Consider the following 27834-nt stretch of genomic DNA (forward strand, 5'->3'; position numbering starts at 1 on the left):
CCACCCTACTTGATATCTATACAAACACAGTAATAAAAACCCCAACAGAAAATATACAAACACCAACAAAAGAAGAATTAAAAAAAAGTGCAATTAAACAACCAAAAAACAATAAAGCAAGCGGTGAAAACAAACTAACTGCAGAATTATGGAAAAATGCGGTAGAAAATGCGATAATAAGTCTACAAGGAGCAATCCAAAAAATATGGGAAAATGAAGAAATCCCAGAAAAATGGACAATGGCAATAATATGCCCAATCCACAACAAAGGAGAAAAAACAAACCCAGATAATTATAGAGGGATATCCTTATTAGACTGCACATATAAAGTAATATCTAGAATAATCTAAAACATAATAAAAGACCAACTAGAAAATTAATTAAGAGGAATACAAAGGCGGGTTTAGACCCGGAAGAAGCTGCCTGGAACAGATACTAAACCTAAAACTCATAATCGATTATTACAAATCGAGAGATAAACAACTGGTAATATCCTTTATAGATTTTAAAAACGCATATGACTGCATACATAGGGAATCCCTATTAATAATACTAAGGAACTTTGTTCTGCATCCAAAACTAATCAAAATGATCAGCCTACCTTTAAAAAATACAATGTCAAAGGTTAAATTCAGAGGAGATATATCAGATGTATTTGAATTAAAAACAGGATTGAGACAGGTAGATGGATTATCCCCATTATTATTTAACTGTGCACTAGAATATATAATTAGAGAATGGAGAAAATTAAATCCAGAAAGAATAAAAATTGGAACAAAAATTAGAGTAAACTGCATGGGTTTCGCAGATGATCTAGCCCTCCTCTCAAACATAAAAGAAACTAGTACCCAAATAGATACACTAGAACAACTTGCTGAAAAAATAGGTTTAATAATATCATACGAAAAAACTAAAATATGGTTAGGGATCCACTTACACTATTCATGTAAATGTAAACGGAAGCAAAGTGGAACTAACTAGTGGAAAGATTTAAATACCTAGGAGATACCAAACACATAACATCAATGAGAAAATAAACTGGCAAGAAAGAACTGAGAAACTTAAAAAAATCATTAATAACTACCTAAAACATATACAATAAAAAATGCTTATCGACAAAAACTAAAATCAGACATTACTAAACAGTAATTCTTCTAGAAATAAAATACGCCAGCAAGACTCTCTTCGGACCATACAAAATTGAAGAAGTAGAAAGGCTCGAAAAGATAGAAAGGAAGATAGTAAGAAAATGCATAAACAAGGAAATCATAGTAGAAGGACAGTGGAGGATAATTCCAAATGAAGAAGTATATAAAATAATAATCCCTCTAACAAATTACTTCAGGCGAAAAAGAATTTCATTCTTGGGGCACCTACTTAAGAGCAGAAAACACCAGATTTGCAAACCAAATAATTAACTTATACTGGGAAAGAACAACAAAACCGAAATGGATAAAGGAAGTCCAAAAAAATATGGAAGAGTTGAGAATCTCCAAAGATCTAATCACAATATCTAAAAAATAGACAAACTAATTAAAACTAATATAATAACATTTGAACCTAAAATCAAAAAGAAATCCAACAGGGTGTATTCAGACGAGGACAGGCGCCAAAGATCAGAACGCCTCAAAAAGATGTAGGCAAAAAGAAAAGAAGCAAGAATAAAACAACTTACACGATTTGGAAATAAGAAGAACCGATTACAAAATGGACTGGCCCAGAAATTGAACTACAGATATTCTATGAGGTCGTAAAAACAAAAAAAAGTTAGAAAATTACTTAAACAGGTCGTAATTGAATCATGTCGATTATCTAATAAATAAGTATTGGCTTTTCATCTGGAGGTACCGGGTTTATTAAGCATGAGGGTTTAGGGGTCACTGGTTAGGCAAGGCATTTTTCATACGCTACAAAATTCTGATTCCATATTCCCACACAAGCTTGAAAGCTTCTGCGGTGAATTAATTCAAGCTACGAAAAGATATGTATATAACATAATACAGTTATACATAAACTGATGAGGGTTCATGCAAACAAAATGTGTTAATTTTCAAGTTTTTGGACACTTCTCAGTCAGTTTATGACAATATTTTTTCACATAAAAATAATTATTACAAGATTTAACTGTATTCAGTTTTAAACTGAATTCCTCAATAATAAAAAGGAACTGTAAAGTATTTAAAAATGTCCAACAGTTAATTACATTTCTACTGAAATCCATTTCATTAATAATAGTGAAAATAAAATATAACTAGATGTAGGTTTTAAAAAGAAAACTTGCTATTACTAGGAGAGATTATTTTATGCATAGTCAGTCATTTTGTGTTGTCCTGGAATATACTGTGTAAGCTGTATAACAGAACACATCATCACACAGCTGATGTGGTGACTTACAACTTCAACAATAATAAAATATAAGGAAAACACAAGATCGTAGACAATATATAAGAAAAAAAAAATACTACTCAAGTAGTTCCTAATAATATTGACTGACTGAGCGAGACTAGAGCTGTAGAACATTTACTTTTAAAGTATCAAAGTAATGCTCACTAGATAAGGCATTTCAAACATATAGATTAGCAAAGGATTCTTTCATCACCTTTTCTTTCATATTCAACAGATTACATAACAGATCGATTAAGTTAGGTCAACTGGCAGAAATCATGAACAAAAATAAATCAAATTACTGATAAGTTTATTTATTACAAAAAATTTATTCTGTACATATGTAAAAATAACAAATTCAACGTTAAACACAAATATGAACTACTTCCAAGAATAAGATAACAAGCTCTCAAAACAAACATTAACAATATTTTAGAATGATGAAAACTAGCAATTATTAACTACTCTTAACTAGTAAGATTTATTACTTATTTTTACTAAGTTTTAACACTTTGAAGACCAAACCTAACTCTGTATTCAATATTAAGCGTAAGCATGAGCACACTATTGATAAGTGAGGTTTGAACTGTTTTAATTATTTTGCGGTAAGATGTTTTTTTTTCTTCACTTACACGTTTATTTCTTTTACATTTAGATTAGTTAAAATGTTTCATTTTAAAAAATAATTTTAAATTTAAGTTGATCTGATTTTTACTGTTATACCTGAGTGACCTTCATTTTTTAATTAGAAAATATTTATTTAATGCCGTGCATTATGTATTAGCAGTTTTATACCATAAAAATTAATGATCTTGCAGAAAAATCATTGACTCAAGATTTCTAGATTCTGAGGAGTTCAGACGATTTTCTTCATTCTGTTTTAAATTTAAAGACTTATTTAAAATGCTAAAATTAAAATGTTAATTTAACTTTTATAGACAGTTTTTCTTTTTTCAAGAAAAAAGTTTTTATAAAAAATTCCTACTTTTTTTAATCTAAAAATCATTTTAGAAAATTAAAAATGTAATAGAAAAATTAGCCATGTGCCAGAATAAGGTAAAGTCTTCAAAAGACTTGTGAGGTGTACAGATGAAGTCTTCAAAGTGTTAGAAATAACAATACAAAAACAGTATTATGAATTAAAAAATCTTATATTGTAATGGTAAATATCATAAAAAATAAATAAATAATTGTTAAAACATGTAGTGAAATAAAACAATTATATGTTTTACTCTGAACACCACAAGTAAAGATAAAAAAAAAATAAAATAATAATAAAGTAAAATTAACTCAAGTTAAAATAATAATAATAATAATGATCTTGTAAATAAATGTGTTGTATGTAATAAACTATGAACATGTAAACTTACAAAACACATTTTCATCAGAGATGACATGGTATACTAGACTGGTTATTATAGATCATGTCATAACAATCATCTAATATACATTTATTTTCTACTACTTCCTAAGTAGCAATTGCTAGCTGTTGTTATACCATATAGATATTAAGTGATCAATAAACAAATTGATCTAAATTCTGATAATAATTGCTTCATGAAGTCCTGTTGTGAGTTAGTAGAAACTGACAAGGCTGTGTCTGGATGACAATTGCAATGTTATATAACTTTTAATTTTGAATCTCCTTTCATCATCCAGGTGGAAGTAATTGTCAAAGAATACAACAGGCTTTTGTTCCGTGCTAAAATATAGTAATTTGTTTAATTTATCCATTAATTTTAAACTCAAAATATTGCAGAATTTCCCATTTTTATCAATCTAAAACTAAGTGTAAAATTTTGTTAAAAAGTTATTTTTCTACTGTATTATATTTCATTTGTTGAGTTACAACATATTTAAATGATTTTGATTTTAGTCATACATAATAAAACAGATTGAAGAAAATCTTAGCGATAATGACTGTAAATACAGTTTGTCAAATTTTTGTATTAATTTTAATGACTTTATTACTATAAATACAGAAAAAACCAGAAATCCTGTAAATTATTCCTTTCCTGAAGTAACAAATAATAATAGTGTAACTTTTAAATAAGTCAACTAGCAGTCAAGCCATAAGCCTTCAAATTCATTAATTTCACTACTAGAATTATAGGGCTCCTGGTTAAACCACCAAATAAGGTTTCCTCCATATTATTATTCCGAAATAGTGCATAGTGAATCAGAAATACGGCTTATTCTGATAACTAGTCTACATATCCACGAAAGATTTCTATATCCTGAAATTTCACAGTATGTTACTAATAAAAACTTAACTTTTGTAAAAGGGAGAGGAGATACTTGAGAGTCCAAAATTATGCATCAATACCATAACATAAAACCTCTAACTAGGGCAGTTTTTTTGTTTGATACAAATAAAATAACAACACCGGCTAACATCAGCTGGTAACCGAAATAACTAATATACTGTTATTTTATAATATAGTTTTTTCATGTTTGATCTATATGGACCAGCCGTAATAAATAAACATGTATAATAAATGAACACATTAATTACCTTTCACTCAAATGCTTAAACTTTCAGAAATATTCAAAATTTACAGCTATAATAGTACGAGGTTTTTACTTACAATTGAAAGTGTTTAGCCCATACAAGAATAATAATAAATGTATATGTATATTATTATTAGTAAGTCAAAATCTATAATTATTTATCTTAATATGTAATATTACACTTGGAGTTTCTTTTTCAATTCTTATTACTTCCTAACAGGTACTAATCGAGGAAATAATTTAATTTGCATAAATTACAAACGTCATATTATTTAATGATAACATACTTCCATTTAAGTATATAAAATCTAAAATACTTCTTTAACAAAAGAGACACTCAAAATATGTCAAGCATGATTTTCAACAAAAATGTATTTTCAAGAAATAATAACATTTTGATACAATAAATTAGTCTGGGTAATAGTTAAAATAATTGCTTATATACATTTAGACATTTCATTGTAGTGGCTTGATTTAATTAAAACATACAAATAAAAAATTAATAAATAAATAATGGAATTGAATAATAAATGATTTTTTTTAACATAGTAACATAATTATAAATAACACAATAGTTTCAATAATTATAATAATAATGACAAAGAAAAAGTACTGGACTCTTATTAATAATCTTCCACAGCATCATTACATGATCCACTGTCATTATCCTAGAACTAAAAGAAAAATAATTATTAAAAAGAGAAACATTTTATTTTTGGCAGAAACTACTTTTTCTATCTTCTATATATATATATTTATTTATTTATTGTTACATAAATATGTTGAAAACATACACTCCTTGGAAGAAAGAACTTCCAAACAATAACAGTGATAGACAAAAAAAAAAAACTTTTTTTAATGTTTTTCTCTAAGCATGATACCATTTCTTGAATTGCTTTTTTGCGTTCATTACAGGTATGTAAATACAATTTTTTTATCACCCTTAGTTTTAAATAAATTATGCTTCAAAAAAAAAAGGAGAAATATAGTTAAAATCTAAAATTTATAATTTTGCATGGCCATATCTGTGTTAGAATGATTTTGCTGATGCATTTCTGTTATAAATATCCTCAGGCACATCGCGAATTAATGTCCAACAGTAATCGGCTAGCATATTAGTATTCCATTTCCCTTTATAGTGGCTTTCCATCACCAAAATGCCTTGGTGGAAACATTTACGGTCACTTACACCTCCAAGGTCATCCGGGAAAAAATCCAGATGTGAGTGGAGGAAGTGTATTTTCAAAGATATATTACATCCCATAGCTCTGTATGAAGTAAGAAGTAGATTAACAATATCGTGGTATTTGTATGCTGAGAAAATTTTGCAAACATCTTTAAATGAAACCCAAACTGCACTTTCTACATTATTTAACACTGAGTTAAATACATCATTGCTGACCAACTCTTTTATATGAGGACCAACAAATACTCCTTCTTTAATTTTTCCTTCACATACATTCGGAAATTTCTGCCTAATGTACAAAAATCTGGTCTGTCCTTCTTCATTGCTTTTAAAAAATGTTTCATTAAATTCAACTACGGGTCATTAATAATAGTTTTCCCATTTGGAGTTAAATTGTCTCATTTCTTCCACTCTTTGGTAACATAATGTTTATCCCTAGCTCGACTGTCCCATTCACAAAGAAAACACATGTACTTAGTATAGCCTAACTGCATGCCTAACAAAATAGCTATAACTTTCAAATCACCACATATGTTCCAGCTATGTTTTTTATAATTTATCTTTTCAAGAACTTCTTTCAACACAATGTATGTATGTCTCTTTCAAATTAATACCATAAGCAATTGGTATCGAAGGATATTTGTTATCGTTGTGTAGTAGAACCACTTTTAAACTATACTTGGACAAATCGATGAAAAGGTGCCAGTCCTCAGGTTTATGAACTTGTCTTAAGTGCAAAATAAGCTCATCAATATCTGTGCAATAAACCAAATTATTTTCATCAATAAAGTATTGACAAAGTTCTTTTTATCAGCTTTAAAAGCCCAAAATTTTTGTATTTTTTAAAAGTAAATTCCAACCTTGCAGTCTTAATCCTAACAGTTCAGCTTGACTTTAAGATAAATCTAAATCCCTAGCCAAGTCATTTAATTCACCTTGTGATAGGTGTGGCTTATTGAAAGATAATTCCGAATCAAAATCATTGTTGTCTTCTTTAGTACTGCCTGATTCTTCATCGCTGCTTTTGAAAAATACATTCACAGGTGGCTCCGGAACTGGAATAATTTCACTATGAGGTACAGGCCTGATTGCAGATTGCAATGAAGGATACATTACTGTATGTTTAGATTTTTTTGAAATTCCAGACATTTGTTAAACAAAAGTAACAATCAGTTACATCATCCTTTGGTGCATGCCAAACCATAGGTACACCAAATGGCAAAGCCTTCCGTGTACCTTTCAGCCATCCTCTTTAATATACAGAACAATTAGTGCATACTATTTGAGGAGCCCACGACTTATTCTGATCACCAATTTTACACTGAAAGTACAAATGATATCCTTTTTTAATTAAAGGTGTAATGTTTTTTCTATTTGATTTTACGATAAACATGATTTTACATAACTAAAGGCATCCACATCATTTACACAATTTCGAGGCATTATGACACTGCACTATTAACAGACTTAAGACAACAATAAGACTAAACAAAATTAATTCCTAAATCCAGTGCTTAATACAAACAACACAGCTGTGTTTTGATCTGCACAGATATGATTAATCTCGTTCATGAAAGCTCACTCTTCAGTATTAGATATGATGTCATAATATGTGACTATGAATGATTTAATTCTTTGTCTAATATTGTTTATTTAAAGCTTACAAATTATGTTAACAAAGTTAAACAATAAAAAATGATCTAAGAAAATACAATATAGGAGATTAAAATAACTACAAGCTGAAAAATGAAAAAATCCTATAATTAGAATTTAAATTTTTTTTAAAAATGGTGGGTGATAAAAAGATTCTGAGTTCATATTTGTTTTCAGCATCAAAAAACAGATTAAAATCATGTATTGCATGTTAGGAAAGAAAAATTATGTTTATCAGTGTAATTAATCATGTTTCACAACAATCTTTTTGACAAAACAAAAAATGCCCTTTGCTATTAGTTATTTGTAAGGTCTTTTGGTTCTCTACAGCAGAAAATGGAAAATTTTAACAGCATTCACTCAAAATATTTAAACATTATCTTTTGCTTCAAACCAGATAAATTAGCCTTTATCTAATTCTGTTTCCACAGAACGTAAAAAATGTAAGTAAAACTTATAAGAAATACCGTTGTTACCCAGAAAACGCTTTTCACATGGAAGAAATGATTTACTGCATTTCTGAATGTATGGGACTAACAATTATGCAGCTGCCCACTGACTTTATCCCTTACAACGCTAACATAAAGATCATAAATCTATCCCACTGACCAGCTTTTATAAAAAAAAACCATAATAGTTTTTCAAAAAACCATAACAGTTCTTCAAAATTAATTTTTTTAAATAAAAAATTATCCAACATTATAAATAAATGACTGATATCTTAACCAGTGATATAGACACTTGACTGCCATGACTGCACAGATGTCATATAACTTGTATGAAGATTATTTTGTTGGAAACCCAAAGATCTGTTATCATGCAATTATTAATCTTATCTCTTTTGTGAAGCTTTATTCATTGTATATTGTCTTGAATTTTAATTTATTTTAACGCAGTGATTAGTAAATGACTGATATCTTAACCAGTGATATAGACACTTGACTGCCATGACTGCACAGATGTCATATAACTTGTATGAAGATTATTTTGTTGGAAACCCAAAGATCTGTTATCATGCAATTATTAATCTTATCTCTTTTGTGAAGCTTTATTCATTGTATATTGTCTTGAATTTTAATTTATTTTAACGCAGTGATTAGTAAATGACAAAAATTCTTTACTGAAAAATATATTATTAGTTTGTCTAACAAAAGTGATGAAGTATTTATTATATTACATAAATAAAAAAAAAATTAATGTACAAAGAAAATTGATGTAATAAAGATAAAGACATTACAGAAAATAAAGTCATTCGCCATATTGTTTTTAATGGTTTCAAAAAGATGAGTAATATAAATCCCAAATAAGTTGGAAAATGGAAAAGAAGCTTGAATGTTTAATGACAAAGTATTTGCTAAATTAAGAGTGTACATCCCATGGCCATTTTATGATCTTATATTTTTTGTACCCAAAACTGCTTTTTGTAGAGAATGTCATCTAGACAAATAAGATATAAAACGTCTCTCAAAACAAATTTTTTTTTATAATGCTATGATAAAGTTGTAAAGAAATTGTTAAAAAATTGTGTAAAATGGCACATAGTATGGTAATGAAAACCTTACACTCCGTGATCATTCCATTAAAAACATTAAACAATAATCTAATCTATATTTGTAATGAAGAAAAATTTCTTACAGACTTTAACTAGAAAACACAGCCACTATTCTATATTTCTAACTTTGTAAAATTATTCAACATTATCCGTTTGTAAAAGTGGAATCACTAGTCAGGCTCACAGAAACAGCTATGCAGTTCCTGTCAGATGACGATAAAAATTTACAATTAGAACTGATGAGTTAGCAAAGATTATCAGTTTGTCTAACATGATTAAATAGAATGAAGAAAAATATAAAAGAAATTCATTAGTAAAGCTATTCTAACTTATTACCGTAATTTTTGTCAGTCACTGATTACTCGTTAAAATTCAGTGTGTAAACAATGAAAAACAGTTTTATAATAGAAGAGATACGGCTGAAAAATTTTAATAAATAAATTTGAAATAAGCGTTAAAGGTTAAGATGAAATTATCTAGAATTCAAGTTCAAATTTTTAAAGTTATTAAATTAATAAAGGCAATATTTTTAATAAAGTAAACCTTATGATAAATATCTCTAAAAAAAATCATAAACAGTAATTTAGTTTTAATCAATAAATGATTAATCAAAGATTTAATAACTATAACTATCCTCTAATACAAACATAGAAGATAAATAGGATATTAGGAGACTAATATTTAATATAACTGAAACAGCCTTCATTGGAAAATTTATACCATAGATTCAAGTCAGATAAAATTATAGAAATACCCAATGAACTTTAAAAGAAAAATAAATACAAATTTATTTATTTATGTAGGCTGACTCAAGCATTCATATGACTGTAAAGTACAAAAAAATATTTCTTGAAAAATGGGCAATAAAAATTAAAAATTATTATAATTACTTGCTTTTCTTAAACTCACAATGTTTTTTTTTCATGTTTGTCCTCAAATCTTGCATCCTTAATTTAACACATTTCCTGACATTGCTGACTGATGAAATTTTGCATAGTTACTAAGATCAGGTGACAATATAACATTACACCATTACTTTTGCAGACACCCCCCTGTACAGGGGTAAATTAAGGATGAGGGTGTAAAAAATTGCAAAACAGCTATGCAGGGTTTCAATATATGATGTTATCTTTTGAAATCCAAACTAACTTACCAATTCAACTCATGCAATGTATGATAATAATTTGATTAAAGTATGACTAAAAAGTATAAAATAAGTTTTTAAAAATTTTGAAAACGTTTTGTAATATTTTATAAGTATTAGCAGTCTATTCCACATATAACAACAAATAAGCTCAAAAAATTAAAACTACTTTTAACCAGTTATAAATTTATTGTGAAGAGCTGTTAATTGAAGAGCAGTTCTAAACACAGACAATTCTAATGAGCATTCACCCCTTCTGTTGAAGATAATAAATTTTCAAGATAAATAATAATACATCTGAAATTTATAGAACTTGTCTGAACACAAATAATTAGAATCTATTATTAAACAATCAATAAAACCTAGACTTAAGGATAATCTTATATATTATATATTTATATAAATAATTATTACCCTTTTCAGGAATTCTTCAGAACAAATCCTTGCTCGAGCATTAACAGCAAGTTTCATTTCACTTATTTCTTTATCAATTTCTTCCATAAAATGCAAAACAAAATCGACTAACTTATGTTTATACATCTGCTCTGTATGAAAATTTGTGATGAGGAAACTGATGTCATACCCCTGAAAAAAGGAAAAACAAACAAGTAGAGACATCATAAAGAGAAATTTCAATTAACATTTTGGTTTATGGTAACAATCGCATTACATAACAAAATTTTCACAATACCTTTATCTATGGGGCACCATTCAGAAGTAAGGGCCTATTTAACAATCTTCCTAGAAATATACTAGGATTCCAATTATTATATTCTACTATTGTGTTTGATTAAATAAAAGAATTTGTTGCTTTATAAGTAGACTGTAACCATTTTATTGACTTGAATAATAATACATAATACTGCATGATGATAGATTAATGCACTAAATTACTTATGAATATACTCTTGATGTGATTTGATGTTTGATTGTTGTAAAATATATTAAAGATATGTTCACCTTACGAGTTACTAGCTAAGGATGAAAATTATGGTACAATAATGAGAAAAGAATAATCAGCTGATGGCGAAAACCAGCTGGCCAAGCGATCACAGAGGCATAACACCCTAGTGAATAATAAGAAAACTAATGCTTTTAACACTACCATCTTACAAAGTTTTAAACTGATTAATAGTTCTTAACAGGGCCGATGAGTTATAAATAGCAATTGGCAACAGTGATTGATTTACACATGCGAAACAGTGTGTTAAAATGAGTGTTGTAATAACAAATCCCAGCATCTGTGAAGTTTGATCAGCAATTAGATTTCTAAACACAAGAGGTCATCATAATGCTGTTGAAATTCACCTCAATTGTGTGAAACACAGGCCTACTGCAATGAGTGAAGGAAAAGTGAGGCAATGGTGCTGTGAGTTTAAGGAAGGCTATTCAAATGTTCATGATGAACAGAGAAATGGCAGACCTAGTGTCCAGACGGATGATCTCATTAAACATGTGAATGCAAAAGTGAGAGAGACAATTGTCACTTTACGATTAGCAATCTTTCTCTAGAATTTCTAAAATTTTTTGAGAATCATGACTGACACTCTAGGCTACAAGTAAACTGTGTGCATGACAGGTGCCAAAAATGTTGACAAATGCTCACTAAGATCGCAGAATAACATCTGCAGATGCTTTTCTTGACCACTTTAACCATGAGGGAGACAAAATTTTTCCCCATATTGTCACTGGTGATGAAACTTGGATTTTGTACGTCAATGCTGAGATGAAACAACAATCTATGCAATGGTGTTAAGCTAACCAAAAAATTCAAACAAGCCCAGTCTCAAAGGAAAATCATGGCCACTGTGTTCTGGGACCAAAAGGGTGTGCTTTTGATTGATTTCATTGATCTGGAACATCCAACACATCACAAGTGAATTGTGAAATACTTTCTAAATTACATCATGCCAATCAAAACCCCAATGAAAGGAAATGCTGAGATCAGGAATTGTTCTTTATGATAAAACATCCACACATGACTGCAAGCACAATAGAAACAACTCAAAAATTTGAATGGGAGATTTTTTTATCATCCCTTACAGTCCTCATATCACACCCATTGACTACCACCACATCTTCCTACACCTCAAAAACTGAAATGCATCTCAATGATTCGAGGAAAGTGAGTTTTCCTTTATGATTGTGTTAACTACACACAATTAAAGAAGAATTATAATTGTATTCTTTCACTATTTAAAATGTTTTCTAAATTAAAAAAAAAAAAAAAAATCAGTGTAATAATTTTACATTGATTCCTTAAAGAGACAACTAAACAAGAAACTGTTCCCCTCTCCATACTAAATGTTCTAAATATTGTTTATTGGGGGATAAATCAAATTCTTAACTTTTTGTGCTAATTATTTATATCAGTGTGATGGACAGCATGTGCAACCTAACTTAGAATAAGTATTCAAATATTCTAAATAATAGCATTTTTTTATATGCATACATTTGTATATTCCTTCATATTATTAGCACAATATGCTACTTTACAGCATGAGAACATGAAGAGTTCAAAATGACATCCCTGAATGTTAAACATACTAATTCAGTAGTAACAAATCAACCATTATTAGAAGAACTATGATTTGAAGACACTATGATTCACTGTCAACTATTAAAATTTACTTCTACTGTTTCTAATAATAATTGCAATTATTAATATTCATACTGATATACTCAATAACTGATAAAGGTTTTCAAAGACCTTGAACAAAACTAGCAAATTCCTCTTCACAATTCTGACTAAGTTACTGCTTTCTTATACAATTATATAGACAATGCACTGCTCTCAAAATTGTGTTCCTAATATAACCATAAATAATGTAATTATGTAAATATCTAAAAAGACATCATCTTCATATATTCAATAACAACTTTTGAAATAATTTAATAACAATTTATGCCTGCATCTTATAATGATGATCAAGAGTTACACATTCTTTAAACAATTTGTAAAAACAGATACTTCTTATTCTAGGAAAGAGATTAATCAGTTGACAGATTTAAGCGCTAGAATGTATATGAAAAATTTTCATGTAAATTTTAAAAAAAAGTTATCACTGAAAATAATAACATGTTATAAGAAAATTTTTATTATCTTTTTACCATTAGTGTTAAACAGCTCAAAACATGATAAAAGATAATAATTACGGACAAATTCTGTAAATGAGAAAAATATAAATCAACTCACTGTGATATATAGAGATCAAAAACTTGCACACATCAAAGTAATAAAAAAATTTGGATATTAAGTAATAATATTTAAAGATTTATTTATTTTCCCAACATACGTTCAAAATGGCAGCCCTGTTCAGTAATGCATGAACAAACCTTTTTACCATGTTTGAGGCCATTTTGTGGAACACATATTTACAGATGTTATGTTCATCTTTAGTTCTTCCAGTGTGTGTGGCCTGTTTTTACAGACCTTTTCTTTATGATAACCCTCACAGGAAATTACATGGGGACACCAAATCAAGTGAACATAGGGACCATAATTCTTTACAGATGATGCGCTCACCAAAAAACTTGCACAAGAATGCATGGTTTCATCAAATGTGTGACATGTGGCACTCTCTCTCCCACGCCTCATCAGTGAAGAAAACACAGTCGTGCTCTGCAATTCCGTGGTTGTCAACAAATGACTGAAACTATGTACAGCACACTATGCACTTTTCTTTATCCGGCTCCTTCAATTCCTGAACACTGCGAACATGACATGCACAAAAGTGTAACCACTTCATCGCTCTCTGAGCACTTTCATATGAAATCTGAGTGTGATGATAGTCTCCTCAAGCTTTTTGAAGGTGAGAATTGCATCACATTCTTAACCTCAGACAGTTTAGCATCAATCAAAATGGCTGGTCTCCCGGTTCTCTTCTTGTCTACAACTGATCCACATTCTCTAAAACAGGCGATTAATCTTGTTATGGTCAAATTGTTAGGCACTACCACATCTGGATATTTCCCACAAAATTTGTCTACAACACGTGCATAAGAATGACTGAAAAAATAATTTTCAACAATTAAAACTTGTTGCTCTTGGGAAAACGACATAAACAAAGCAATAAACAAAGTATTACTGCAAGCATTTTGTGACCAATACACATCACAATGGCAACTACATTTGTTGTTGTTAATACCCATGGTTCTATCTTGCGGTAGTCAATAGATCTTTTTCAACTATATTACTATCTATACAGTTTAATTTTGATATGCGCAACTTTTGGATCTCTCTATCATTACTAAAAGTTTTCTACATCAGTTAGTTTCATTTTCTTTTCTAATTAAAAATGAAAAAGTATTTAGTAATTAGCAACAAGTAAATTAAAACAATACCTGAAGCATGGGTAATTGTTACATCTCTCATCAGCTGTAGTTGGTGTACGTTTCAGAAAATTTTCTGCCATGAATATTATGCCATACAATATTTTAACAAACATATTAATTTTTATATAAATATTAATTAACAGTTAATTTATAAAAGAGAAAATTTAAAATTGAATTTTCAATTGCATGAGATTAAGAGTTTACATCCTGTAACTTTTTTAACTACTTTCTAATAAAGCAGTGTTCACTAATAAATGCTGACTGAAATTACTCAATAACTTAATCCAATTAGATGCAATTTAATGAAATGTTTCGATAATATAACGACACATCTGATAAATTCACAATAAGGTAAATTCTTAAATAATTACATTATAAAAACATATCTCTTAAGGAATCATGTATGAGAGATGGAACAGATTTCTCATAATTACTATGGAAAACCTATGAATTTACTATACAGAAACCAAACAAGAGGTAACATCACAAGTCAATAATTCAAAAATTAATGTGCTTACCTCTACAGCTTTGCGCCTCAAAACAATAAAGTTCTCTGCTCGCATCATCATAAACCTCATGAATTTTTTACAAAGAATTCTTTCAATCTCATCAGCTTGTTTCACAGCTATACTAATTCGAACAGAGTTGATGGAACCTTCTATTAGAACTTTTTCTTTCTCATTACGACTAATTAACACTGGTGTCAAAAGTAGTTCTCGGCTTGATCTATCACAAGAAAATCAAATGTCACTTTAAAACTATTCATATCTCAGCAGGTAAAGAAAAAAGGATTAAAATAATCTTGCTACAGGTTACTTAACAAGAACAATCTGATCTGAAATTATTGTTACCATAATCAGATGGCTAAAGGTCATACTGATTAAAATTTGATTTATCCATTCACTTTCAACATTTTGATGTAGCTTTACAAATTGAATGAAAATTAAACTTATTATTCACCACACACAATGAGCATTAGGTGAATAAAAGTGAATCAAACACTGTCCATGATCATATTTTAAATCTAATATAAGGGTTCACATTAGAATAATGGTAACCATTTGGCTAACTTGCCTACCATGTAGAAATAAGCTTTTTCAAAATAAAAATATATCACCTATTTTAAAAATCACAAAGAAAACAGTCAAAACTGCCAACAGAATTCATCAGCTGAGATCATTTTCAAGTATTCCAAATTGAGAACTTGGAATATGTTAATAATTTTTATAATAAAAATTCTATCCTTACCGCACTTCAACTTCTGGTTTATTATGTCGTTCAACTACCTGAGAGGAAAAATTGTCAAGACACATAGCTGCAGTCAATGTATGCCTGACTGCAGACAAATAGGGGCGTAACGTTGCAGCCTGAAATTAAACAAATGCAAATCAGTATAAACATATTATTTCAGTATTTTAATAGCATTATTTTAAAGATGAATGAATATATAAAACTAAACATTTTTTTATAAAAATTACAATGAGTTCATAATTTAAGAGTAAATGATATTTAAAGCCCTGTTGCTTTTAATAGAGTATATAATCCAACAAAAATGGTTATTGGATAATTTTTTATTACATTGGAAAAATTTATTGGTTATTGATTATTGGAATATAATTTTTATCATCTTTATTTTCAGCTGTATTTTACTGTTAATAATAAAAGTGATTAAAATTTAAGCAAAATAGGATGAATAGTGGAAGAATTATAAATAACTCATTAAAATAGTCTCTCCAAATTCATATCCATAATCAACATAAAATACACTTCATATTAAGTACAAAATGAAAGATAATTTAGCTTTATATATTAAAGTGACCAACTGTCAATATAAAATGGTTTAAGAGTATTTTTACTATAACTCAAATATTTTCACAGAATGAGCACATCCAACATCGTCTAATATGCCAGCTTCATGGGTAATTACAAATTAAATATTGTCGATAAGTGCATGTATATACAAAACATACAAACTTTTTCTACTATATGACTATCACTTGCCATGTTTCACTACAATCACCCCTACACAAAGATCTATGACAGTAATCCTACCCACTATCACAAAATATTTTAAATTAGTAACTATTACACTTTCATCCTTGTCTTTTTATTAATTACCCTTCATAATACATTTTTTTGGAATCAGTTATTCAGAGAGGAGACATGGTGCAGTTTTTTCAAAAGTAAAGTCTATTAAATAATCCGTACTGGAGTGCCTTTGATCACATGATTCTCCAACAGTGAATTCATAACATCTGGAGTTGTGCAAGGAAGATGTGTCTCAAACATAAATATAAAAAATTGACACTTAGGTCCAGGCTCAATATTAGCCTTCTGGGAAATTATATTGTTGTCTTATGCATGGTACAATTGTTCGAAAATAATATTTTAAGAACAGTTAGGTATGAAGTATTGTATATACTTTGATCAGGATAATTATCTTGTGGTTTATACTTCTGATATAATCAACAATCCCATTTGAACTGGAGATCCAAATTTAAAAATTAATGGCTACCTATGTGAAGCACTCAGAACAAGTACCTGTTCATTAATTTCTAACCTATTTTATTTTTTAAAGTTATACCTTCTTCTTTAGTCAATAAAAGAATATAAATATAAAATTAAAAAATATGGCAACTGGTAATCATATAACAGAAAATACCCAAATGTACAATGTTAGTGAAAACATTCTTCATAAAGGGAAATGTAATATGCTGTTTTGGAGAGTTCATATGGTGCTCTGTAAAAAATCTGGACACATTTGAGATAATTTTGGAGGAAATGGTGAAATGACATTAATTCATTTATGATACAAAAATCATGAATCTACTCTCTTAAGAAAAATAGAAAAGAAAATAAGTTTTAGTTAAACCAAAATATAAGTAATGAATTCACACCATATATAAAGCTATTGTTTTCCTTCAAAAACAAGCTCTAGATATCTTCATAATTTTACTTAGTACTATTCTAAACAATCTGACTTGCTTGTCAAGCATCAAATTCAGCGTAAAAAAATTTGAATGCTGTGCTTCTTGGTCGGGTGTGGTTCTACTCCCATCCTTAAAAAAAAAATGATCAGACTGCTTTAATGTAGCTCATTCAGATACCCTTCACTTAACATTCAGGATTATCGTACAATTATTGCAAGATACTCTACTAACATTGAATACTAATACAATATTACAAAATGGGGTACTGCAATGAATTAATTGTCAATTAGTTGATCTAAAAAACCTCTGTTGGATTTCTCATGGAACAGTAAATGAAATTATAATTATAAATGCAGATATCAATCAACATTCAAGGTGTCAAATTAAAAAATACAAACCATGGAAAACAAACATAAACATTTCTATCTACAAACCAACAAAAAAACACAGACTTCAGTTAAATACAATTAACATAAATTTATTATCACAATTCCAAATAATCCGAAAATAAACAAAAAAAAAAGATGCTTAGATAACCTACATGAATCATAAAACCCAGAAATAAAAACAAGAAACTTAAAAAAGTAATGATTAATAGAAAAAAAGACAGAGACCACTATACTTCGTTTTTTTAATTATTCTAAAGGATTCTGCAAAAAAAATTAAAATACATCACTTACCATTACGGAAACTCCTAACCAATAAACGAAACCGAATACGTAACTTTTTTTGAAAATGTAAGTAAGAAAGAAAATTAAATTTGTAATATACAGCAGTTATTTTTAATTAAACAGAATACAAACAACAATAAGAATTAACAACTAAGAAGCAATCCCCGAACAAAATCATCACTTCCTCCTACCGCACGTAAATGTCATGATCGAGGTGTTGTCCTGGTCAGAAAGAACTACTTTGTCGCCGTGAATGTCTTTTCCGATTCAAAGAGGATGTTTTCCAAAATTGTAGTTAACCCTTCCTTTGTACAAAAACTTCATTAAATAAAAATATTACTTCACGTTTTAGTAATGCAGTTCATAGTTCTAACAAAATCTAAGAGGAATTTAAAGTACTCAGTTAATATATTTGGCAGGTATTCGTCAATGAATGTTCACAGTTATTCGTCATCAATAGACAGCGGTCACAGTAATAAAACCATCTGTATCTTAATAACGACATTGAAATACATCGTGTAGTTATATTCAAATTAAACACCGAATATAATCGTTTTTGCTGAGTAACATGTTGTCAGTAAATCGTCTCCAAATTCTACATTGTGAATACACAAATTTAGTAATGACTGTTTTGTAGATAATTTAAATATTTCGGAATTCACACCTAATAGTTCACTTAAGCGTGTTCAAATAGGTATCTTGACCCACCATGTTGGTCTAGTGTTGAACGCGTCTTTGCAAATCAGCTGATTTTGAAGTCGTAAATTCCTACGTTCAAATCCTAGTAAAGGCAGTTACTTTTATACGGCTTTAAGTACTAAATCTTGAATACCGGTGTTCTTTGGTGGTTGGGTTTCAATTAATCACACATCTCAGAAATGGTCGACCTGAGACTGTACAAGGCTACACTTCACTTACACTAACACATATCATCCAATAAAGTAATACCTGACGGTGATTCCCGGAGGCTAAACAGGGAACAAATAGGTATCTTAAAACTTGTAAATAAATAGGTATCTTCAAAAATTGTATTTAAAAATTATTACATAACTAAATCATACAGCATTAATTAAATTCTGTTGATTTCGGTATATAATTAGTTGATTTATTCAATTTAGTCACCCTTAACTATCAGAAACTCGTTTAAATATATTGTAGCCAATAAGAGCCAACTACTTTTGTTTACTATTACTCTCATATTAACTGAACACTAGTCACTGACCCATTATAGAATTTAAAGAATGCCATTTTTTGAAAGTAAGCCAGTTTAGTTAGAAAGTACGTTGAAGCAGTGAAAATACGTATTAGAAAAACTGAAAGATTCTAATTATAATAAAAATAATAATTTTATTTATTTTTATTTTTTTGTGTAATACAACAGCTACATATAACCTTGGTATATTGTCCAAAAAATAATAATGACAGCAACATTAACGATAATAATAATGGCGGTTATATCTCCGGAACGAAAACGGCGGAGCGGAAAGATATTTCTTTCAAAAGGGCTCCGTCAGGAAGTTCGAGCCTCCACGTGGCACCTTCTCTCCCAGACCAACGAAGACTTCACAAAAAAGAACATGAACTTTTACAAGACCTTCAAACGAAAGCTAACCAAATACAATCCTCCAACTACAAGATAAAAAGGAAACATTGCCCACAACAACACGGATAATTGCAAAATTCTAACGAAGTATTTCGAAAACCTCCTCAATGGTGAAAACCCCACAAGAGAATGGAATTCAACACTCCTAAAACATCCAGCCACAACTCAGAACCCTCAATACTGAGGAAGTACAAACAGTCATATCAGACCTCAAAAATGACAAAGCCTCAATAGAAAACCGAATAACAGCTGAAATTTGGAAAAAAGCCCACAAAATGTTATAGAATCTCTCCAAAAAATCTTCGCAGAAATATGGATAACTGAGAAAATCCCAACGGAACGAAAGACAGCTCTCATACACCCACTTCACAAGAAAAGATCCAAAACAGACCCCAACAACTCAAAAGCGGGATCTCACTCTTAGATTTAACTTACTCCGAAGCCTTACTAAACACAGCACAACACCAACTCAAAGAGTACTCAACTCAACTCAACTCGAAGAGTACCAAGCAGGCTTTAGGAGAGGAAGATCCTGCCCAGAACAAATCCTAAACCTCAAAAACTCCATAAACTACCAAAACTCGAGATCAAAGCTATACATCACTTTCATCGACTTCCAAAAAGCGTACGATTTAATAGACCGAGACGCCCTCTTAACCATGCTAAAAAAATTACACCTAGACAACAAAACAACAAACCTAATTAAAGAAACCATCACCAGCACGTACACCAAAGTTAAATACATGGGAGAACTACCCGACCCTTTCGAGATTAAAACCGGTGTACGACAAGGAGGCAGACTCCTCCCATTTCAACTGCGCCCTAGAAAAAAAAATAAAGAATGAAACTAAAAGATCCATAACGGAGTCCGACTAGCAACAAAAAACAAAGATATCAAAATCAACTGTTTTAGCTTTAGTACTTGCTAGAATTTGTTCTAAATGACCTGGACAACATCCAAACCCATGTAACTGCAATTACATCTACGTACAAGTCTGGGTCCAGGTGCTGGGGCTGGTGGTGATGGTGATAACTTTTTCCATTGTGATGCCTTGAACGTCAGAGATTCGGACAATTGCGGCACGATGTACGAAGAAACGGATCTCTCTCTCTCTTTGTGTGTGTGTGTGCGTGTGCGCGCGCGCTTGTAGAATCGTTACATCTCGATGACTCTTACAGGAATTCACTTGTATGTGTGAATTGTCATGAGCATCATTCGGGAGATCTTGTAATTTTTATAGCAAGAAGTAGCAATTCAAGAGGTTTAAACAATAAAAAAAGTCAGCTACTAAGCAAGGAAAATTGTGCTCGGCAGAACCCCCAAGGATTGCGTCCTTTGTACAGGTTGCTAAAGCTCCTGCAGCTCCCTTTAAAACAGACAACGTAGTTTCTCAACTGGCACCAGCTTTGACTAATATGGTAGAACGTACAATCAATGAAAAATTGAAGATTTGACGACCATCACAAGAAAATAGTCCAAAATCGATGTAAAAGAAAACAGATCTCTCGAAAACAAAGATTGTGAAACAACTTAGGAGCCTTCGATCAGTCAATAGGCGAAGGAATGTGAAGCTAAATCACCGAAGAATTCTGAGCAAAATGCACCGACGATAAAAGTTGAAATACAGAAAATCCCCTTTCAGGAAACTGTTAAGCCTGAAGATGCTAGACGCTAAAGCAAGTTAGATGCTGGCAGAAAATAATTTTGACACCAAAAATGAAGCCTCCAAAAGCGCGGAGGCCTTTAAATGAGAGGGCGAGCGATTCAGTCGCCCCACTCGCATTAGTGGGAAGTGCAATGAGTCTTGATTCTGATGCATTGCTGACCGCACCATAGAAGCCGATATTATCTGATACTAGCAAAAAGACATTCCGAAATTTACTGCGGAGAATAAGAAGAATCCATCTCCAAGGCCTCAGGTACCTTGGAATTAAACATCGAGGCCCTCTGTAAAATGGAAAAAGGAAGAAAGAAAGGGTGACCTAAGAGGAAACCTAGATGATAAGAAATAAAAATGTTGGGGGTTTTACGAGATTATTACGAGTTTAATAAAAACATGAAATTTTAATAACTAAATGACTTTATATTGGTTTTGATAGATTCGACATTTTGTTAGAAAATCGTTTTTTTAAGGAACAAGGCCCTGTACAGCCTTGTTATCTTGTGTTTCTTTCAAGATTTTAATATCCTTTTGCAAGTCTTTTATAGAATGATCTGTTTGAGAAGACTAGTATTTGACTAAGTCGCTTGTATTTTTTATTAGGAAGAAAAAGTTATACTTTTTTTTCTGTAAAACAATGTATCGTAGTCTTCTTTGAATTGTAAAATGCTTTCGATATGATCTGGTGATATGGAATAACGCTTCAACTGCAGAAATGGGGCATACGCGACAATCTAACGGTATTTTTTTTTTCTTTTTTTTGATGGCGAAGAGGGGGAATACCATTTACGTATGTCCCAAAACAGCAGTGTCGACATCGCAAAAGGTTCCGCTAGATCTTATTAAGGAGCGTATTTGTATCTGCGTTTTACCGATTAAAGCTAAACAACCTCACCAAACCCCCCCCCCCCCCAGGGAAGGACCAGCAACCAAGCATTACTCAGTCCTGAGGGGTGTCTTCAAGCTCTAGGGATTCGGAGTCCCGGTCGCCCCTCATCTGCGCAAGCACAAACGAACAACAACTCCGCAGCAGGCTGTCCCTCACTCCTTCGCTCACCGGTCTCACTCTTCATCTCAGCAAAAGGCTTTTTCCATCATTCAGCCAGCGAAGCGAAGCGGCACACTCCACTCTCCAGCCATCATCTACAATGCCTGTTGTTCTCCATTGCCGCCTAGTCCGCACTCCATTCGCGATGCTCTGCTTCTTTATCCTTGATTAACCTAACGACGTATCTTTCTGCGGAGTCTCATTCACTAGTTCCACCGAGCATATGGCTCACTATATTTTCAGGAATTATCCAGCCCAGTCCTGAGTCAACTCTGAATTTTATCCACCTTGGGCAAAAGAAAAGAATTTGACATGTGTATCTTCCTCCCTGCAGTATATGCACAACGGGAAGCCCTCATTCCAAATCTGTGGAGATAACTCCCAAACCCTACATGCCCCATCATGAACAGCGATAGGTGAAAACAAACCTCGCCATGTTTTCTGCTGAGCCATAGCTCCAAAATAGGGATAAACCGTTTCGTCCATGCTCCCTTGGCAGTAACATCCCATTCGGCCTACCATTCATTCATAAGTAAAAGATTTACCTCTTACTTGGTCATGCCCCCGTGAATCCCAGTTAGCTGGCAGGCCCTCACATGGATGAGCGGGATACCCGCCAACACCTCAGTTGCTTCTCTCGAAACTGTCTTACATGCAGCTATGATTTTAATCGTAGTCCTCCGTTGTAGGGAAGCCACCCGTTCCACATTCCTTTTTATCTTGAATGCCTCAGCCCAAACAGGTATGGCATGAAAGAGAATAGACGCCATGTCGATTCTCTTTCAGTTTATAGCCATGGCGTTGATAGCCATTTAAGTTGATACCCATGGCGGCTATCAACTTTCTCTTGCTCAGCTTGGGTCTCCAGGTGGTGCCAATTAGTCTACCGAGAGCATCAATCGCCATTTCTGTTTTTCTCGTGGATTCTGCTATGTTCTTGTTGAAGAGTCTGGACCTCGTGATCCAGACCCATGCACTGGTATTACTTCGCAACTATACGAACGACCGTACTTTTCAATTACGCATTTGCAAGGAGTTATCGGAAGAAAATAGATTGGAAAATAGCACACCATAAGGCTCGCTGTTTAGCGGCAACTTGTTCACAATCGCCATCAATTAACTTATATTAGCACAGGTGATGTGGTGGCCAGGGTCGAAGTGATTGCAGGTGTAACAGAGACGCTTCCGCTGTCACCATGCTCCCCGCAATGGTAATGTAGTTAAGGTACCCATATATGTCGGTGCATGGGACCTCTGAAAGCTTCAGTTTCAGATGCAGAGATTGTGCATCCGCTTTCTACCAGGACATAAGCCGGCTCCTTCGGAATACCAGACCAGACCTCCAAGGTTACCAACCCTGGAGTGGAAGTGTACCCCGGCAGCTAGCCTTGTTACAGAAGGGATGAAAAATCTTGCAAGTTGAGCAACAAACCTGACAGAGGGTTCATGTAAACACTCTCATCTTGAACCAGCGTGTCGTCCCAGGCGAAACGAAGAAAGAGTCCTTAGATAGAAAAAATAAGAAATGAGGTGAAGAGTTTGCAGAAAGCTGATTTCAAGAATAGTTCACCAATACCCAAGTATCTGCTAATTACGAGAGAAGATGGTAATTTTTTGAGGGTAAGTCCTTTTCTTATCGCTCGAGAAATAAGTAATTGCCCTGGAGGTCCTTAAAAGAAATTCGGAAAGCCTACAACGGACTTCACATAGAGACATTTAACGACATCCAGTCGCAGAAAATCCTTGGACTGAAGTTCATAGGCGAGTTTGATGTATGAGTTGATCGAAACAGCACCCTAAATACTTCAAAGGTTGTTGTAGTCTGTCGAGATGTTAATTGTACTGAAAAACATTGTGGAGGAGTTGTCATCGCAGGGAATCATAGAATGCTGAAGGGTGCCCATGAAAAAGAATGAAAAAATCCTACCTCTCATGTCCTAACCTTTAACAGATCAATCCTTTTTTTTTGAAGAGGTGGAAGAATCCACTTTACAGACGCCGAAGTAGTGTTACGGTCGCTAAAAGGTTCCCCAGGAAATATCCTGGGGAATATTAAATGCGTAGGTATACCTGCGCACTACCGACTACACTCCACCCCTGGCCACCACACTTCCTGGCACAGGTAAGCAAGCATTTCGTTAGGAATGTGGTAATAGGCCCTCACACAGAGTCACACTCCTCATATTCAAACATCAGTTCACGCCACGAGCAAATAACACTACTCAAGGCCACGTACGTCACACCACACACGACTCACATAATCACAAAACAACACCTGAACCTGCACACATCACACCATACACGCATCGCACAGCAACTGTCACACAAACTCACACTCAACACTTAGGCCACCATCAGCCATGCAGACGGAGTGCCCATGAACTCATCGCGGCCAGGCGACCCCCACATGTACGGGGGACCCTTTAGACACTCAATCGCTGACCTGTTCGCCCACGCGCCTTCCACGGTCGTTCAGGTCTCCTTCCCATCATGCACTCTTTTATTAAACGGAGCTTATCTGTTACTTTCTTCGCATACCTCTCAACTGCCTTCCATTCCTCTCTCCTTTCATCATGATAGACTGCGTCTCCTCTGGAAGAAATATATCATGACGTCCCAGGGTATTCAGTAGCTCCCCTCGTTCATCCATATATCGTAAGCATTTGAAGAAAATATGAATGGGGATCTCTTCCTCCTCATACTCCGGACAGAGGTCCGAATGATCTAACCCGAATTTATACAGATACGCTCTGAAATCTCCATGGCCCACCAGGAACTGCGTAAGGCTGTATGCTAGCGAGCCATGTGATCTCCGGCTCCAACCCTTCACACCCCAGATGAGCCGGTGAAACCACCGGCCCTTCGTTCCTCGATTCCATCTATCTTGCCAGTCCTCCAGTAGCTCTCCTCTATTTCTTTAGATAGCCGCTTTTGTCCGCAGGAGAAAAGTTCTCTGCTCCCACAGCCTCTTTCGTTGTTATTACCAAATCAATCGGGAGCAGCCCCGCCAGTATCTTCGCTGCCTCTTTGGATACAGTTCGATAACCTGATATAATTCGGAGGCAGCACCTCCTATGCAATGCCTCCAGCTTCCCCCGATACTTGGCATATTTGATCACCTCTGCTCCATACAGCATTTCCGCAAGCAGCTTCCTTCTCTGCTGCGTCGGCTCATCGCTGTTCAGGAGGCCGGCAATCAGTCTCATCGGCTTTTCTGACTCTTGGCAGGCTTCTATTGGATGAGTGCCAAATCTCAGCATGGTATCAACCCAGACTCAAAGATATTTAATTGCCGGCCTCGATGTGAACCTTCTACCGTTGAGTGTTACCGTCAATATCGGCCTCCTTTTTGCACAGGAAATTACGACCGCCTCTGTCTTCTCCGAGGCCATAGTCAGTCCCACGCCAATTATCCAATCGTTTACCACGATGAACGAGTCTTGAATTTTGGCTTTGTCCTCGCTTTGACAACCAAAGCCAAGTCGTCGGCATATCCCAACAACATCCCGGAGGAGTGTGACTGAATACTTCATCATAAAGATTCCAGAGTCTGTTCAAGAACCGACTCTGTGGCACTCCCCTACTAACGCACTGCTCTATAAGTCCATCTTGTACGGAACAGCAGCCTGCATCCCGTAAGGTATGAACGAACCATTCGTCTCAAATATGAGAGGCCTTCGTAACTCTCTAATGTGTGCATTAAGGCGACGTGTGAAATGCAGTTTAATGCATTTCTCATGTCGAGCGTGACAATGATGCATATTCTTCGTTTGCCGCCTCTCACAGCCCTCTTTGCAATCTGGAACATAGCATATAGGGCAGACCTACCCATGCGAAAACCATACTGGCTCGCAGAAAGCCCGCCCAATTCCTCCATGGACACGCAAGCGAGTGGTGTATGGTACCACGCTTATTCCACTTAGGCTTTTCGGTTAGCTCTAGGAGCTAGTTAGGACACTGGTCGCTAACTGTTTCGTGGCTCAGCCATTCAGTTTTATGCTTTAGGGCGACCGATTGGGGTGGTGGCAGGAAAAATGCCAAGCAAACCAATGGGTCCATATTTTGACATTCTAGGAATAAATAAAATACGAATTCTATTACTGATTACCATTATAAAGGTTTAAAACTTCCCTCATGTGTTGTTTTCTTCAAAGTTTTCATGATCGTACCCGAGGTGATATAGCTGTAACTTTTAATTACATCATAAATTGTTCCTAATTGTCCAAGATTTCATTAAAAATAATTACCACATGTTTATTGATTATTTTTAAAGATAAAACATAGGTGATATAGAAGAATATTTACATTTATTTTTTCTTTATCCATTAAAAATAATTGTTTCTACTTTGAAACATAAGGCAATGCAGTCATCTGACAAGAAAGAGCACGATACATGTTGATTAAGTTGTGTGAGGTTATGTTGATATTAGGTGTGTTTTTTATACATTTACAAGAGATTTTTTAATATCTGTGTTCAGATTCAGTGCATGTTATTAAAAATTTATTTAAGAAGGACTTTAAAATGTAAAGGATATCAGTTCACACAGCTCCTTTTGGACGCACTCCGCTCCTGACAATTTAGCGGCTCCGTACACATTATATAAGTCAGCTTCGCACTACGTTAAGGCAGTCTTCTTCCAGCCTCCTATAAATCTTCATGGACTCAACATACAACATATAATATGTACTCTTTAACAATGCATCATTTATGTTATCATTAAAAGCATTTATATTATTCATTCAAATATTACAGTATCATATCTTAACTATAAACTGATATATTTGAACCAGAGGTAAATACATAGAGTAATTATCCTAACCAAGGTACTACACCTAGGGAGGTATTATCTTGACAATCTGTACAACTTAGGGAGTAAATTACAACATATTATTTTACAAAAGAGAAAAAGTGGACTTAGCATTGTTAGAAAAGGAAGTTGAACACTGTTTGTCTGTTCCACTTGAAAGTGATGAGATGATGACTTTAGTGATGGATGCAGATTTAGATTTAGTTATAGGCGATGAAATTTTAGATTGTTCAGGGGGTAAGTAAGATGAAAGTGTAAGTAAAATTCAAATAGCAGTGTAGAAGATGACAATGATGCCTGTAATAAGCCTACAGGAGTAGATAATACCAATCCTTGAAGTAAATGGC

General features: G+C 32.8%; 1 protein-coding gene across 2 annotated transcripts in view; it reads right to left on the reverse strand.

Annotated features, from left to right (window-relative positions):
* Window positions 1-2678: 2678 nt before the first annotated feature.
* Arpc4 (Actin-related protein 2/3 complex, subunit 4) overlaps window positions 2679-27834 on the reverse strand; it is a 48570-nt gene continuing 23414 nt past the window's right edge. The window contains exons 1-5 of one of the 2 annotated variants that reach the window (XM_075362786.1): window positions 18377-18743; window positions 16015-16133; window positions 15285-15492; window positions 10846-11016; window positions 2679-5570 (exon numbers count right to left, since the gene is read on the reverse strand). In XM_075362786.1, coding sequence (XP_075218901.1) covers window positions 5565-5570; window positions 10846-11016; window positions 15285-15492; window positions 16015-16133; window positions 18377-18379 — 507 coding nt within the window. In that variant the 5' untranslated portion in view covers window positions 18380-18743 and the 3' untranslated portion in view covers window positions 2679-5564. Of the gene's footprint in view, window positions 5571-10845; window positions 11017-15284; window positions 15493-16014; window positions 16134-18376; window positions 18744-27834 lie in introns of those variants that run through there. The other variant, XM_075362785.1, reaches the window with a different exon arrangement.

This window comes from Lycorma delicatula, chromosome 4 (genome assembly GCF_047948215.1).
Source record: "Lycorma delicatula isolate Av1 chromosome 4, ASM4794821v1, whole genome shotgun sequence".
In the NCBI taxonomy this organism is placed as follows: Eukaryota; Metazoa; Arthropoda; class Insecta; order Hemiptera; family Fulgoridae; genus Lycorma; species Lycorma delicatula.